General features: G+C 51.4%; 1 protein-coding gene across 1 annotated transcript; it reads left to right on the top strand.

The window, feature by feature from the left end:
• The first annotated feature begins 11,878 nt into the window (after nucleotides 1–11,878).
• On the top strand, nucleotides 11,879–17,368 carry TP53I3 (tumor protein p53 inducible protein 3). Its single transcript, XM_002710069.5, has 6 exons — nucleotides 11,879–12,014; nucleotides 12,313–12,454; nucleotides 13,369–13,636; nucleotides 14,573–14,785; nucleotides 15,670–15,866; nucleotides 16,822–17,368. Exons 2-6 carry the CDS (start codon nucleotides 12,317–12,319, stop codon nucleotides 17,002–17,004), a joined length of 999 nt encoding a protein of 332 aa, XP_002710115.2. The 5' UTR covers nucleotides 11,879–12,014; nucleotides 12,313–12,316; the 3' UTR covers nucleotides 17,005–17,368.
• The last annotated feature ends 316 nt before the right edge of the window (nucleotides 17,369–17,684 follow it).

Consider the following 17,684-nt stretch of genomic DNA (forward strand, 5'->3'; position numbering starts at 1 on the left):
TACAGTACCATTCTTTGTTATTTAGGTTATTTCTGTTTTTTCACTTCTTAAATAATACTGTGTTTTATAACTTTTACACAATTCTTTATGTCTGTTTTTTTTACTATTTGTTTATTTATTTGAAAGGCAAAGTGACAGATCTTCCATGTGCTGGTTCACTCCCCAAGTGGCTGCAACAGCCAGGGCTGAGCCGGGCCGAAGCCTGTTTTCCCAAGCACATTAGCAGGGAGCTGGATTGAAAGTAGAGCAGCTGGAGGAGCTGGCAGCATTGCGCGTGACAGTTCACTGCACCACAGTGCCAGCCCCTCTGACTGTTTTCTTAAGTCTGGAAGTGGAATTTCAGGATGAGAGTCGGAGCAACTTCAGAGCTCTTTGGAGTTTGTGTTTTGTTTCTTACAGGGAAGAACTTTTACACCATGATTTATAACTGGCAGCTTGGTTTGGAGGGTCGAAGGGATTGAATGTGATTCAACATGAATTTAGCAGCGTCCTATCTCGTGGGTTGGGTCTGTGGCAGTCTTTCTGAGCACCCCAGTGGGTAGGAATGAGAGGAAATGCTGTATAGTCAGTTGAACTAGCTGAGTCAGACTGGAGAGGCAGATCACTGAATTTCAGAGAGCGTTAAGGCATGGTGACATTGGACAGTCACACCTGAGCAGTATCGAGATGTACAACATATAAATATTTATGAGGTGGGCAAGACGAGCCAGGAAGCACTTCAGGACTTCTGGCCTGAGCTCCAAAAGAGGTTAGGCATGCCGAGGCCCAAAACTACACTGAACTGAGAGCTATCACTACATCCAGCTACATTCACTCTGTGTCAGAAGTGGCTGGCCTGGAGTGGAGGCTTGCAGATCCCTGAAGCCTGCAGGACCTGACCATTTGCACAGAAGGATGAGTGCATGGAGGCATGTGGAACCACTGGCGATGGAAGTCGGTTAGCTGGGAAGCTCGGATAAGGAGTCACTGGAGTAGATGGTCAGATGCCCATTGCAAGTGGGCGGAACTTTGAGACAATTTCAGCAATGTAGTGTTTCCATCAGTAGTGCCCTGACACCAGCCAAGTGTCCTGCAATTCAAGTTTTAAAAATTTTCTCTTTTTGAGAAACAGAGAGAAGTTCCCCTCGACTGTTTCACTGCCCAGATGCCCACAATAACAGACCTGGGACCAAAGCCTAGAACTCAGTCCAGGTCTCCCACTTGGTCTGGGAGGTAGGGACCCAATTACTTGAACCATTCCTGCTGCCTCCAGGGTCTGCATTAGGAGTGGATCTGGGACTCAAACCCACATACTCCAGTATGGGACCTGGGCGCCTTAACCAATAGGCTAAACTCCCTTCCCCTACAATTCCGTTTTGACACTAACTCCCTGACATCACAGGTTAAGCAGCCCAGTTTCCATAAGCCTGGTCCTACTTCAGATGTCAATTACAAGTCCCAGGTCCTCAGACTACTGCACTTCCGATTTGGCTGTCAATTTTGAAAGCAAAGGTTCCCATAACAGGTTTATTTTTTTAAGGTTTATTTGTTTGAAAGGCAGAGCAACAGAGAGAGATAGAGAGACCTTCCATCTGCTGGCTCACTCTTCAAATGGCTACAACAGCCAGGTCTGGGCCAGGCCAAAGCCAGGAGCCAGGAACTTCATCCTGCTCTCCAACATGAGTGGCAGGAGTCCAAGTACTTGGGTCATCTCCTTCTACCTTCCCAAGCACATCAGCAGGAACCTAGATCTGAAGCTGAGCACCAGGACTCAAATTGGCACTGCAGTATAGGCCACTCATGTCACCAAATGGTGGCTTAACCCACTGTTACCAGAGAAATGCAGGGTTCTTGTCTTCGCGCAAGAAAGAATTCAGGCGTGAGACAGAGAGCAGTGGGAGGTAAAATAGCAAGGTTCATTAGGGAAGGGACATCCGTAAGGATGGGTGGGCACCTCTCCAGACAGGACCTGAGAGTGCCCAGTCGTTCGGATTGGGGGGGGTGGGGGTGGGGAGTGAGGTTACATGGTTGAGTAGAGAGATTAAACCTGGGCAGGCCAGGCGGGCGGCTCAGCAGAGTGGCAGAGGGCTGAGCACACCATCTGGTTGAGGCCCGGGGTGGGGGTGAGGGTAGGAGTGGGGTGGAGTGGGGGTGTTTAAGGAGATGGGTCTTTGTCTTCACACATCTCCTCCTGAAACAAAGGATTTTATGGCTATAAATATTAAGAAGCTCCTATCTGAGTTTTCCCTTGAAGGTATTAGACAGGAGGAAGCCTAGCTGGCGCCATCCTGGGTTCAGAGGAGGGGTGAGCAGGACCCCCTAGAGAATGGGGATCCGGAGCAGGGTGTTTGAAATGCAGATACTGGGCTGCATCTGGGAGATTGTGGAAGATTTGTCAGGCAGAAGGGGTGGGGACCTCCACCTGGCAGGTTATCAGGTAGAAGGGGGCAGGGCAGGATGCGAATACCGGGCTGCCCCTGAAGCATTATCGGGATGACTTTGAGATGCAGCATATGCTGGACATAGACGTCTTCTCTTTAGGCCTGTCACACACACATAAGCTCATATCTAACTTCCTACCTAACACCACCAGCCCCAACAGGTAGGTTTGATAGTTTGCTAGAAAGACTACCAGACTTCAAGAAAGTGATATATTCATAGCTGTGATTACAGTTTTATTATAAAGGATACAATTCAGGGACAGCCAAATGGGAGAAATGCACAGGGGAGGGCATGGAGGGCGGGGTTGAGGAGAGGGAGCGGAGCTTCCACACCCTCTGCAGACCCTCTGCACCCCCTCCCAGCTCCTTGATGAGTCCACCGAACTGAAGCTCTCCAAACCTGGGCATTCCTGGGTGGTTCTATTGGCTTCATTATGCAGGTGTAACTGATCCAACCTGTAACTGCATGACGGAACTCAGTCTCCACTCTCCCCTCCCTAGAGGTCAGGTGGTGAGGCTGAGACTGAACTCTTTTAAGAAAATCCCTAATATAGAGACAAGATACCCCCAGGACCCAGCCTCTCATCTGTCTCCCTTAGCCCAAGAGGTTCTTGTCTGTCCTTTAGGATTAACTACTTATCAAAAGGAATTCGCTGAATTGAGAGAATGGTATAACTGGCCTGACAAAGTTCTAGTCACTCAAGAAGTTATTTGCATCTCCAATAGATAAAACCTTGATGGCCAGTATTATCCAGGGGGCTTTTGTTTATTCCAGATCCAGGCAGTGAAGTTCCAGGTCTGGGGCAGAACACGAACACCACCTGCATGTAACTCCTCGGACCACTTGAGGCCCTCCATCATAAAGCTCCCGGGAGAGCCCAGCATAACTGACCAAAGGAAGGGCAGGAGCATCTCTGCCCAACCAGGAAGCTGGACACGAGCTGATCAGGCACCTCTCAGCCCTGGCTTCATTAGGAACCTCCCCTTAGTCCCTCAGGGAGCCCGGGGGTGAAGCCATAGCTGCCAGGCTCCTTGCTCTGCCCTTGGCAAACAATTGCATGCTTTCTTCCACTACCCCAACGTCAGGGATGGGTTGAGAAGACTAGGAGTCTATAGCAATTCCTCCAACTAGTATAGAGTTGTTTTGCAACAAGGCTGAAAATTTCAACTCTCTCTAATCACAACATTGGGTTTCTCTGGTGACCCCTGCCCCCATCCTGAAGCTGTGAGCCCCCCCACAAAGCAAGTCAAGTCATTAGCATGGATAACAAAAGATACTACTGTCACTCGAGAAGTTTCACTTCCCATATAGAGCTACTCAGACATTTTGCAGTTTGGTCCTCATGGCCATGATTTATCCTTGTAACTCCACACAGTGGCACCCGGATTTCCTTACTCAGTTTTCTGGGCTGTATATCCATTCTCCAGGAGCTGAGAAGCAGCAGGAATGTCCCTGGCCTGAGGTGATTTGTACTAAAGGTGAGGCGGATACTGGGTGAAGCAGTCGGTAAATCACTTGGGACACTTGACTCCCATATCAGAGTGCCTGGTTCTAGTCCTGGCTCTGCTTCCAATCCAGCTTCCTGCTAACGTGCACCCTCGGAGGAATGGATGGTGGTTCAACTTCTTGGGTTCTTCTACCTGTGTGGGTGACAGGAGCTGAATTTCTGGCTCCTGGCTTTGGCCCTGGGCTTCCCTGGCTGTTGCAGACATTTGTAGAGTGAACCAGCAGACGGGAGACAGCTCTTCCTCTCTCTCTGATTTGCAAATAAAATGAAAATAAATTATAAAATAATAAACAAATAATGTTTTTTTTTATTTATTTTTGACAGGCAGAGTGGACAGTGAGAGAGAGAGACAGAGAGAGAAAGGTCTTCCTTTGCCGTTGGTTCACCCTCCAATGGCCGCCGCTGCAGCCGGCGCACTGCGCTGATCCGATGGCAGGAGCCAGGATCCAGGTGCTTTTCCTGGTCTCCCATGGGGTGCAGGGCCCAAGCACCTGGGCCATCCTCCACTGCACTCCCTGGCCATAGCAGAGAGCTGGCCTGGAAGAGGGGCAACCGGGACAGAATCCGGCGCCCCAACCAGGACTAGAACCCGGTGTGCCGGCGCCGCAAGGTGGAGGATTAGCCTATTGAGCCACGGCGCCGGCTAATAAACAAATAATGTACTGCAGGCATGAAGAAGCCTCCAGGAGCTGACCAGCCAACCTTTCCTACACACAGGGCTCTAGTGCACTCATGGAGGCCTCTTGGGAGCCTTGTTAATGGACAACCTCAAGGCAAGTACGTAATGGGAGCCTCCTAGGTAGGACGTCTCAGTGGCTTCCTGTATTTCTCATTACCAAGTTCCAATTGGATTCAGCTACTCAGAGGGACCCACAGACACAGCCCTTGGGAAGTAGCTGCATAACACAGGGGTACATCAAAAGGTACAAAAAGGGAAGAAAAAATACATTTTGGGGGGATGCAAAAAACTTTGAAATCCATGCACAAACTTTTTTCATAACACATTTTTGATGAACTACTTGAAGACCCCCTCAAACTTCTGGAGGTACACAGGCAGCAGTTGTCTACTGAAACAAGTCTCCTGTGTGTTTTCACACAACTCACAGTGAGCTTAGAAGGGGCACACAGACATGCATGGCTTTAAAGGGTTCATTTTTTCCATATTGTCAACTTCCAATGTACTTTCCTGAAACTGATCTGCTGACTTAGTAGTCCCCGTGATGTAGGGGTCCTACAGTTCCACTTTTCTACTGCCCCCCCTCCCTCCCCCTCCCCCAGTTTGCAGAAGAAGGGCAGAAGCTCCCCTAACCCCAATGGTGCTTGGCTTGCAGGGTGCCAGAGACAAGGAAAATTTTGAATATTTTTAAATGTGATGAACTCTTCCATCCTCTATTGTTTAAAATTACATCATATGTGAAGGAGAGGCCAGTGAAAGTAAAGAAAAAAGAGCATCAGTGAAAACCTTCATATGCTAATTTGTCTAGGGAGGGAGGCTCTGAGCCTTATCCATCTACATTAAAGTTCAGAAGCAGGATGATTGTCACAGGCACGCATTAACACGACTCCTTCAGCTGCAAAATGAGCAACCTTTCCCGATAGAAAGTAATGAGATTTGGCTGATTAACAATGCGGACTGGCTTTGCCAATAAGAATGTCACAGATACAGTTCATAAATGAGTTAGGTCTGCGGCTCCAAGATGTCAATGAAAATATATTTGAAGCCTGTGACAAGATAAAAGGAATTTATTTTTTAAAATGGTCTTAGCAGAAATGTATTAACGTTTTTAACCTTCTGAATCTTTCCTGAGGATATCAATTTAAACAAGGTGCCTCTAACTGAAAAAAAAAAGCAGATAAAATTAATAATCATTTGATAAGTCTTCAAAAAATCTGTTGGATTAATCCCAGAAACTGAGAACCCGATTGACACTTATGATTGGGAAACAAAAGTTTTACAGACTGGGTGGTCTCTGAGTCCATACTTTCAGTAAAATTGAAACAAGACCTAATTAAATTGTCACCAGATAGACTGTGGGAAATAATTTTTGATGATAGGTTATTATGTGTTCTTTTTCTCATGTAACTCAGAGGCATTCAAAGAATTGACTGACATTCTGATAATTCCTGCAATGCAATTTCTTTCTTTCCCATCTAATGTATGCAAGGGTTTTTCAGAGATTGTCTAGGAAGAAATTTAGTGTCAGACCCAGCCCCGTTTCAGTGATAAGTCATATTCATCCATAGATATAAAAAGTACTTGAGGGGGAGGGGCAGGCATTTGGCCTAGTACTTCAGGTGTCAGGTTACCCACGGCCCATGTCAGTGCCAGGGTTCAATACCAGCTGCACTCCTGACCCGCCTCCTGCTGATGCAGACCCTGGCAGCAGTAGTGAGGGCTCAAGTAGTTGGGTTCCCACCGCCCACACGGGAGACCTGGACTGACTTCCCAGCTGCTGACTTCAGCCCCGACTAGAGGCTGATGAGGGCTTTGTGTAGTAAACCAGCAAATAGGAGCTCACTGCCTCTCTCTGCCTCATACATACATAAATAAATATTGTAAAAATACATATCAACTTGTTCTGAAAGCAGAATTCTAGTTGATGACACTTAAGACGCCTGATGTAAGAGTTTAAAATGCAATATTTGTGATCAGAAGTAATTATCTTTTGCAGCTATTTGAAATGAAATTTTATTGGGGCCAGCGCTGTGGTGTAGCGGGTAAAGCCACCGTCTGCAGTGCTGGCATCCCATATGGGCGCCGGTTCAAGTCCCAGCTGCTCCTCTTCTGATCCAGCTCTCTGCTGTGACCTGTGAAAGCAGTAGAAGATGGCCCAAGTCCTTGGGCCCCTGCACCCATGTGGGAGACACGGAAGAAGCTCCTGACTCCTGGCTTCAGATCAGCGTAGCTCTGGCCGTTGCAGTCAATTGGGGAGTGAAGCAGCACATGGAAGACCTCTCTCTCTCTCTCTCTCTCTCTCTCTCTTCCTCTCTCTCTCTCTCTCTGCCTCTCCTCTCTCTCTGTGTAACTCTGACTTTCAAATAAATTTTAAAAAAAGAGAGAGATGACATTTTACAATATCAGCTTAAAAATGTGAGAGAACACATAGTTTTTAAAAACATTGTCTATTTAAGAATTTAAAAATGTAAGACAACCATCTTTTTGATATTTCTTTAAAATTTTTTTTTGCAGATTTATTTATTTTATTTGAAAGAGTTACACAGAGAGAGAAGGAGAGGTAGAGAAAGAGAGAGAGAGAGAGAGGTCTTCCGTCCGCTGGTTCACTCCCCAATTGGCCGCAACAGCCAGAGCTGCACTGATACGAAGCCAGGAACTTCTTTGGGGGACCACCACCTTAAAGAGGAAGAATCACCCTGAGTCCTGAGCCACTGTGGCTGCAGTCCAGAAAGACAGCAGAGGCAGGTCACCAGAGAGGTGGCCCTGAGAGACAGGAGTAGACAAAGAGTCCTCAAGGTCCCCACTGCTGGGCTTTGAACCCCCAGTCTCGGGGTTGCCCGTGGAGGGAGGGTGAAGACCCCAGAGAAAATCCTGCAGGCACGGAAGCCACCGTGGTCCCCTGCTCCAGTTCCAGCTCTTCAGGACCAAGGGTCAATGCTCACACTGTTCCAGACCGTGAGTCACCACTGAGCTGCTGGACTTGGACCCAGAGAAGCTGCTGTCTCAAGGTGACTCAGCAGAACTTCTCAGCACCCTCTGTTGAGGCTGGGAGCTCACTGGACAAAGTGAGCCAGGAGCCAGGAGCTTCTTCCAGGTCTCCCACTTGGGTGCAGGGGCCCAAGCATTTGGGTCATCCTCTACTGCTCTCCCAGGCCACAGCAGAGAGCTGGATCAGGAAGTGGAGCAGCCGGGACCCCAACTGGTGCCCATATGAGATGCCAACACTGCAGGTGGCAGCTTTACCCACCATAGCACCAGCCCCATCCAGTTTCAAGTGAGAAAAGACCACCGCCATCTCCTCCCACCCCCCTACCCCCTGCCATGGCCCACCTACTTGTGGAAGCCAAGTTCAGAGCAGAAGAAGCAGGGCTGAGGAAGCTGCCTCTCCAGCCCCACCTCTCAGGGTTTCAGACCTCAGCAAGCTGACTCCACACGCTGACCACCACTGCGAGAGTGGCTGGGGAGGCTGTCTAGGTGGCTGTCGCTGGAGTGACTGCTTTAAAAAAAAAAATTATTTTAAAGGCAGAGTGATCGAGGAAAGGAGAGACGCAGAAAGAGATACAGAGAAAGATGAGAGAGAGATCTTCTATCCGCTGGTTCACTCCCCTAATGGCCGCAATGGCTGGGGCTGGGAAGCCAGGTGCCAGGAACTCCATACCGGTCTCTCACATGGGATACAGGAGCCCAGGCACTTGGGCCATCCTCCACTGCTTTCCCAGGCACATTAGCCGGGAGCTGGATTGGAAGTGGAGCAGCCAGGACTCAAACCAGTGCTCTGATAAGGGGTGCTGGAGTTGCAGATGGCAGCTTGGCCCTCTGTGCCACAGTGGCAGCCCCGAGTGACTGCTTTAAGTGACCGTCTCTGTACAGGTCCATGGGGTATCTGTTTTTAGAACGATGGTGACTTGGATATTATCTGGATGTACCCCCATCCTAGAAAACCATCGTAGGCTCTAAGCCAGCAACTCCCTTCTGCCTCCTGCAACAAGGAGGACTGCCTTTGGCCTCAGACCCACTTATCTATGCATCGGATTCTTCAGCGACAAGGTCAGTGTGCCTTACACCCGGGAACCGGCAGCATCTGGGGACACCAGGCATCTGGACACGTGGCAGCTGCGCTGCTGAAAATCAGACTCAGCCATGGCTCTGCTGCCTGGTGGGGACCAGTGTCACAACACGTCACTGTTCCAGAGAGCTCCTTACGTCCATCCCATGATGATCCTGGACTGCACTGGGAGATCTAAGCAGTCTGAGTGTAGAAGGCTCATGGGCTATGCATGGCTTCCAAGTCACTGTGTAGGTGAGGAAGTCTGCAGCCCATCTCTGAAGTCCAGGCACAAGAAGGGAGGTGACGGACAGCAGCAGAGCTGAACAGACGCTGGGCACTCCCCTGCACTGATTGATCACCGGATCCCCTCTTGATCACCAGATCCCCTCCTGCCTTGGTTTCTGGGATTCCTGACTCTTACTCGGCCCTGACATTGCTTTCCTTCCTCTGCAGCAGAATGTAAAGACTGTTCTGACCCCTCCCTCCCTCCATCCACTTTGCCATTGGAGTCTAACTTACCCCTCCCCTCTGCCAGGTCCTGGATTCAGAGGGGGTCGCAGGCTTTCAGAGACCGGAGGAGGGGAGGTCTCCTGACCGCCAGAGATTCCAGGGCCCTGGGGGATGCAGCTTAGGTGATGACCTTCCCTCCTGCGTGGTTGGTCTGACCTCCTGGGACCAGGGCGAGGACTGGGGCCAATCAGGCATGGTTTGATTTTGCCCTGGAAGTCGAGGCCAAGTGGACCTCCTCTATACCCTGCTTATTAACGAACATAAAGTGTTCATACGTGTATATGTGTGGATTGTGTGTGTGTTCACACATATGTGTATAGTGATGCTTTATCATTGTTTTACCAAAATGTTACTTTCATTAAAAAACTGCTTCACAGAAATCCCACTATGTCACTGCTTCAGCTCTGGTGCATTATTTAAATGATGCATAGGATTCATCATTTGTGCAACCATTCCTCTAGTGAGGGGTGCTGCTAAGACCATTGCTGCAGGAGCCAGCGCTGTGGCCCAGTGGGTTAAAGCCCTGGCCTGAAGTGCCAGCATCCCACATGGGCACTGGTTCTAGTCCCAGCTGCTCCTCTTCTGATCCAGCTCTCTGCTATGGCCTGGGAAAGCAGTAGAAGATGGCCCAAGTCCTTGGGCCCCTGCATGCATGTGGGAGACCCGGAAGAAGCTCCTGGCCCCTGAATTTGGATCCAATCGGCTCAGTCCTGGCCGTTGCAGCCATTTGGGGAGGAAGACCTCTCTCTCTGTCTCTACCTCTCTCTGTAACTCTTTCAAATAAATAAAAATAAATGTTAAAAAAAAAACAATTCTGCAATAAACATCTCTATACAGACACTGGAATAATACCGGTGGTTTTTTGTTTCCACAGAAGAATATCCTATCCTCAGAAATAAGTACTCCACTGCTGTTATTATTATCATTATTATTTATAGCATTTTCTGATAATATAAAGTCTTCCTTATTATTCTTTTTCATATATGTCTTGGTTACTTGGGGGGATTTATTCTCCCACATAAACTATAATATCATTTTATCTAATTATAAAAATACCCTGTTGGCATGATAACTAAATTTGTGTTTATGAATTTATAAATTAATTTATTAGAAGTGACATTTTAATGTACTGTGTTCTCATTTGAAAGCATGGTATTATTTCATTTGTTGATATCTTGCTTCTGTTCTCCAGTATAGTTTTAAAGTCTTCATTATATGATTCCTGTACCTTCCTTGCTAAGCCTGTTTCTAAGCCTTTTACAATTCATGCTGCTATGGGAAAAGGGGTATTTTCCACTTTGTATTTCTTTCTTCCTTTTTTTTTTTTTTTTTTGACAGGCAGAGTGGACAGTGAGAGAGAGAGACAGAGAGAAAGGTCTTCCTTTGCCGTTGGTTCACCCTCCAATGGCCGCCATGGCCGGCGCGCTGCTGCCGGCACACCGCGCTGATCGGATGGCAGGAGCCAGGTGCTTCTCCTGGTCTCCCATGGGGTGCAGGGCCCAAGGACTTGGGCCATCCTCCACTGCACTCCCGGGCCACAGCAGAGAGCTGGCCTGGATTTCTTCCCTTTTTTTTAAAGATTTATTTATTTGAAAGGCAGAGTTATAGAGAGAGAAAGAGAAAGAAAGAAGGACAGTGAGAGAGAGAGCTTCCATCCACTGGCTCAGTTCTCCAAATGACTGCAATGGCCAGAGCTGGGCCGATCCAAAGCCAGGAGCCAGAAGCCTCTTCCAGGCTCCCCATGTGGGTGCAGGGGCCCAAGTACTTGGGCCATCTTTCACTGCTTTCCCAGATCCTCAGCAGGGAGCTGGATTGGAAGTGGAGCAGCCAGGACTTGTACCAGTGCCCATATGGGACGCCGGCACTGCAGGCGGTGGCTTAACCCTTACGCCACAAGGCCATCCCCCACTTCTATTTCTAGATACTCAGCTGAAGTATAATAAAGCTATTGATTTTGATATACGTGTCTTTTCTTTAAAAAAAAGATTTATTTATTTTGTTTGAAAGAGTTACAGAGAGAGAGAGAGAGACAGAGAGAGATCTTCCATCCACTGGTCCACTCCTCAAATGGCCTCAAGTATCAGGGCTGGTCCAATCCAAAGCCAGCAGCCAGGAGCTTCTTCGGGGTCTCCCACATGGGTGCAGGGGCTCAAGCACTTGAGCCATTTTCTGCTGCTCTCCCAGGCACATTGGCAGGGAGCTGGATCAGAAGTGGAACAGCTGGGAAATGAATCAGCGCCTATACGGGATGCTGGCATTGTAGGCAGCAAACGCCGGCCCTGGTGAATGTGTCTCGAAGCTAGACAGACTGTTACTGGAGAATGGCAGGGTTCTTGTCTTCGCGCAAGAAAGAATTCAGGTGTGAGACAGAGTAGTAGAAAGTAAAATAGCAAGGTTTATTAGGGAAGGGACATCTGTAAGAACGGATGGGCACCTCTACAGACAGAACCTGAGAGAGTGCCCAGTCACTCGGACTAGGGGAGAGTGGGGTTATTAATCACTCATACTCTGAGAGACGCACTGAGGTGTTGCACTACCCCTACAATCTTGTCCATTTACTCTGGAAACCACAGGCGCCATCGCCTGCGGGCGCCTCCCCGGGCGCTCCTCAGCAGGAAGCTGGAGCCGGGAGCTGGGAGGAGCGCTCTCCACACGCCTGCCCGCGCCTTGCACTTCAAACGCGGAAGGGGGCAAGGACGCCAGCGAGGGCTGGGGATTGGCCCGCCCAGCCCCACCCCTCGGCGGCGGGAGTCCGAGCGTGCACGCGGGCGCGGGCCGCGGTCGGGGCAGCCCCGGGCTCCGGTTCTCGCCGCACCGCCTGCAGCCGCGGAGGGGCCCCGGGCCAGGCGCGGGTGAGTGACCCTCCCCGCTCCCCGGTGGCCGGGTCGGGCTGGGCCGGGCTTCCCAACTCAGACGGAGGGGAGCTCGCCACTCGCTCCTCGGCGCTTCGCCGCCACCCCCTTCACGGCGCCCGGACGAGCGTCCGCCGCGGGCCCGGTCTCACAGCGGGGTGGGGGGGGGGGAGACCTCGGAGGCTGGCGCGGGCGGCGGGAGCGGGAGCGGGACCGGGACCGGGACCGGGACCAGACCCACGCGGGAGTCGGGGGCCGGCCTGCAGGGGGCGCCCGCTCACTCCCTCTGTGTCCTCAGCGACATGTTGGCCGTGCACTTTGACCAGCCTGGCGGCGCAGAAAACCTCTACCTGAAGGAAGTGGACAAGCCGAGCCCGGGCGACGGGGAAGTCCTGCTGAAGGTGGCGGCCAGCGCCCTGAACCGGGCCGACATTCTCCAGGTGCCCGGGGGTCCGCGGAATCCTTAGCACGGTGGGACTCCGGGACCTCAGCCGGAGTTTGCTTCCACAACCTGACCTGACCGCACCGAGGAAGATGGCCTGGGACGCTCCCGGCCACACCCATCACGAGGATGCCACGGGTCCGAGACCTGAGGCCGGTTGCCCCCCCCCCCACCTTTGCACAAAACAAAATCAGGGAGCATTTGCACAGCGGAAACGACCCTGGGTTAGTCCGCAGCCTGCTCAGGACTCCAGAGGAGTCCCTCAGGGGAAGGGTGTGTGTGAGGCATTTGCAGGGTGACTCCACAGACAACCCCGAAGTTCATCGTTTGCATCTAGGGATGGAGGACCTGTAGTCAGAGTGGGGAAGCAGTGAGCCCAAGGCCTCCGCGCACGGGAGCGATCTGAGGAGCTATAATACAAGTTGTCTCTTCAGGGCTCCACAGTTTGCTCTTTGCACTCTGGGGGTCTCGGGCTGGCAGGGGCCGTACCCTGAAGAACTCCCTTCTGTCTTGCACTGGTTGGGGATCATTCAGCAGTGTGCATCAGGGGCGGGTGCTTGGCCAACTTAGTTAGGACGTCCACATCCCACGTCGGAGTACCCGGGGTCAGCTCTCACTTCAGCTCCTGACTCCAGCTTCCTGCCGATGCAGACCCCGGGAGTCAAGAGTAATGATCCATGGGGTGGAGTCCCTGCCGCCCATGTGGGAGTCCTGGATGGAGTGCCCAGCCCAGGCTGCAGCCTGACCCAGCATTTGAGGAGTGAACCAGCACATGAGAGTTCTCTCTCCCTTTTCCTGACTTACAAAACCTGACTTCACCCTGAATTTGCTGTGTGAGCAAAAGAGGGGACTTGGGAAGAGGAGCCGGGGATGGTGACAGATTTCTGACCATATGCATCCCTTTCTCTGCAGAGGCAAGGTGGCTATCCCCCACCCCCAGGAGCCAGCAGCATTTTGGGACTCGAGGCATCTGGACATGTGGCAGAGCTGGGGCCTGGCTGCCAGGGGAATTGGAAGATCGGCGACTCGGCTATGGCTCTGCTGTCTGGTGGGGGCCAGGCTCAGTATGTCACTGTCCCGGAAGAGCTCCTCATGCCCATCCCAGAAGGACTGACCTTGCTCCAGGCTGCAGCCATTCCTGAGGCCTGGCTCACCGCCTTCCAGCTGTTACACCTCGTGGGTGAGGAGGTTCCCCCACGCTCACCCCGCACAGTGTGGCTCAAGCCCTCCGTGAATCAGCCGCCTCACACCCCAGCAGTCCTCCAGGCCCACGGCCCCTAGCACCTGCCCTGCTGCACCACCAGTAGCGTCAGGTCCTCAAGCCGCGTTAGAATGATTTGATATTGAGGCTTAGAATTGCGGTTTAGCAGATAGAAGGCCCATGTACATCTTACACTGTAGGCCCATCAGCAGTCTCAGCGTCTCAGAATCCTGTTGAGCTTCTCTCCAGGGAGGCCCCGGAACAATGGAAGCGGCCAGTCAACTCGCTCACTCCTCCGCGATTCCTCCGAGGCCCGCTGGGGGCTTACAGGAGGGAGCTGAGGAAGGCCTGGCCGCTGCCTTTAGAGAGCTCAGTGTATGTAGAAAGATGCCAAGGGCACCGGGGTGCGAGCCGCTGTCCCACTCAGGATGGCTGTTGGCACCTGTGAAAGAGGCTAGGGTCAGGCTGTGGCAGCCTGGAAGGCCAGGCCATCTGAGCTCCATGCAAAGCCAATGGAAAACCACTTTGCATTCTGAAGAAGTAACACAATGAAAGACCCATTTTAGGGAGTAGGGCCTGATGCCTGTGTGGTGCCTGGGTCAGTGGGAGCTGCTTCAGACGGAAGAAGGGCTGGCTTCAGCTAGTGACAGTGGGTTATTCCTACTTACTCGGGTGTAGGTCAGAGATGTGCATGGTGGTGTTACTTCCCAGATCATGGGTGTGGCTGCTAATAACCGTATTTCGAAGGGCTGTCATCCATGTTCTCCAGAGGTAATAAGACAACAAAGAACTGTCGAAGAAAGCAGGCAATGGGCATTTGGCCCAAGGGCCAGGTGATCTGGGCAGAATGTAGCTGTGTGGGACTGTGTAGTGTATGGAAAGTGAAGAGAACAGCTCCTGTACTTTCCGTCACAGGGAACGTTCAGGCTGGAGACACCGTGCTGATCCATGCAGGATCGAGTGGTGTGGGTACAGCTGCCATCCAACTTGCTCGGATGGCGGGAGCTATCCCTCTGGTCACAGCTGGCTCCCAACAAAAGCTTCAGATGGCAGAAAAGCTTGGAGCAGCTGCCGGCTTCAATTACAAAGAGGAGGATTTTTCTGAAGCAGCCCTGAAATTCACCCAAGGTAAACCACAGCGCAGCAGGAATTGAAGAGATGAGTAAATGGTATCCTCCCCGCCCCCTGCGCGCGCCCCGATCACTAGTGCCCTGGCTCAGTCTTGCCTTGCTAAATGTACAACAGCTGCCCCTGCTGTTTGACCCTGAGACACAGTCAACATTCAAGTCCAAGATAGTTACCATGTGCATGCCTGCAAGTGATGGAAACATACATGCTTCAGAAACTGGATAATCATGCACAGTTGGCTTCGAATGATGTGGGCCCTCCATCTCCCAGTCAGCCACCTGGCAACGAGTTACGGGAAGCTTGGGGCAGAGACAAGATTGAAGCTGGCCCATAGGAGGGGTGGGGTGGTACCTCCCTAAATGGGTCAGTAGGAGTCTATTCCCAAGCCAAATCTGGGCTCTTTTCAGCTCAACCTTTTCCATTATTCATGAGGAAAAAAAGGAGAGAGAGAGACAAAACCAAAATTCACAAGCCTATGACTCATGGTAGTGCTCATGGTGCTCATGGTAAAGCACTGGCCAGTGTAGACACTTCTTGCCTTTCATGTGAATAACCAACCTGCCCCATGGCCTGGAGTGGAGCTCCCCTGTTCTGTTCTCACTCATGCCTGGGGACCAGTGAGACTATCCTTTGGTAGGGGCAGGAGGTGAGGCCAGGACATGGTGCTGCCCCATGTCCCTCTTGCATGGTGAGGGATCTTAAAAGATGAACTGCACCACACGTCACATCATTAGGGTTCATGATCTGAGCTCTGTGGCCCACATGCTTCTATGAGCCAAGTTTCTAGTTCTGACCCATAGATTTGCTCATTGCACCTGTATTTATTGTATATGCAAATAGACTATGGAATCTTATTTTTGCACCAAAAATCTTTCCTCTGGAAGGTGCTGGAGTAAACCTTATTCTAGACTGCATAGGCGGCCCCTACTGGGAGAAGAATGTCCACTGCCTGGCTGTTGATGGGCGCTGGATTCTCTATGGCCTGATGGGAGGAGCCGACATCAACGGGCCGCTGTTTTCAAAGCTACTTTCTAAACGAGGAAGTCTGATTGCTAGTTTGCTGAGGTCCAGGAACAAAAAGGTGAGTGATGCAGGAAAAGAAGTCATGATGTCACTGTTACCCAGAACCTGCTACATTTATGTGAACCTGGAAGGGAGCCTCTGAAGAAATCCGCCACCTTGTGGGTAAACAAGCGATCTGATTTCAGAGAACAATCGCTGACAGACGCCCCGGTGTCTTGCAAGTACCTCGTACACTCGTATCCTCTAAACTTCCTAGCAGAAGGAAGAAAGCATTGGCCATATTAGGAAGTCTTCTGATAACTCTTAAGATTTTGTTTTCAAAGGCAGACCTATTCTCTGTGTGCTGAGAAAGCCTCATAGCTAAGGAAGTAAGCCTCTGCCTTCAACAGCTCACATGTTTCTGGAACCTCTGTGTGGCAGCCTAGCGGGCACCAGCTTGGGGAATGTTTCCCCCCTTCGGGCTTCACACCTGCTGGTGGATCACGGACCTTAAGCATTCTTTTTGCACTGAGCCTACGTTGGGCTGTCTCTTGCAAGACACCTTTATTTAACAACAATCCTGAGGCTATCAGTATCATTAACACAGTCAAGCATCGCCTAAGGAGGGGGCTGCCTTCTGAGAAATGTTAGATCAGTTGTATACATCATACAGCATACTTACTGACTACATACAAACTAAGCATACATACATACTAGCATACATACAAACTAAGACAGCTCCAGTGTCTCTAGGCAATAGAATTGTGGGGGATCGACAGAATACATGCCGTCAGTTGCTAACCAAAGCATCTTCATGGGCACGCGAGTTTTCCTCCAGGCTGTAGTTTTTACCTGGCACAGAATGGAGACTACACATTTAGGGGCGTGCCCCTACTTCTTGGGAAGTGAGGGGGTTAAGGATCCTGGCCCTGTGTGCTTTTTCAGACGTGTAGGTGCAGAAGAGCTAAGCGGGGTGGGTAGCGGCAGGATAGGGCCTCTCTCCAGGCTGATGGCCTCCTTTTTCCTTTTCTTAGTACAAGCAGATGCTGGTGAGAGCTTTCACGGAGCAAGCTCTGCCCCACTTCTCCACGGAGGGCCCCCAGCGTCTACTGCCGGTTCTGGACAGAGTCTACCCCGTGACTGAAATCCAGGAGGCCCATAAGTACATGGAAGCTAACAAGAACGTGGGCAAAATCGTCCTGGAGCTGCCTCACTGAGCAGGACGCGGCCACCTCAGGCCTTCCCAGAGCAAACTTTGAGAAAATTCGGTTTACAGTCGAGACTGAACCCGGGTTCATCCTCCGCCTGCAGCGCCGGCATCCCATATAGGCACCGGGTTCTAGTCCCGGTTGCCCCTCTTCCAGTCCAGCTCTGCTGTGGCCCGGGAGTGCAGTGGAGGATGGCCCAAGTGCTTGGGCCCTGCACCCCATGGGAGACCAGGAGGAGCACCTGGCTCCTGCCTTCGGATCAGCGCAGCTCCGACCTTAGCGGCCATTTGGGGGGTGAACCAACGGAAGGAAGATCTTTTTCTCTGTCTCTCTCACTGTCTGTCAAATAAAAAAATTAAAAAAAAAAAAAAAAGAGACTGAATCCACCCCATGTTCGCCTTGTCAAGTGACCCATATAAAGCCGGTCTAAGGAAATAAAAGTAATGGACTTAGCAGCGTGGTCACGGGGCGGCTGGGATCGCAGAGGCGGGGCCGAGGTGGGAGTCAGGACGGGCACCGTCTCGGGAGAAGTCTGACTTAGGGGATTCTCTCCACGAGGGGCCACTCCAGGACCCTCCAGGGAGGCTCGGGCCGCGACACAAGCCGCCAGAACCTTGTAGGCTCCGCCTTGCGGACTGCTGCAGGCCCATGCTCACGCCGGCGCCGCGTACAAGCCGCGCGCTCGGGCG

This window comes from Oryctolagus cuniculus, chromosome 2 (genome assembly GCF_964237555.1).
Source record: "Oryctolagus cuniculus chromosome 2, mOryCun1.1, whole genome shotgun sequence".
Lineage (NCBI taxonomy): Eukaryota > Metazoa > Chordata > Mammalia > Lagomorpha > Leporidae > Oryctolagus > Oryctolagus cuniculus.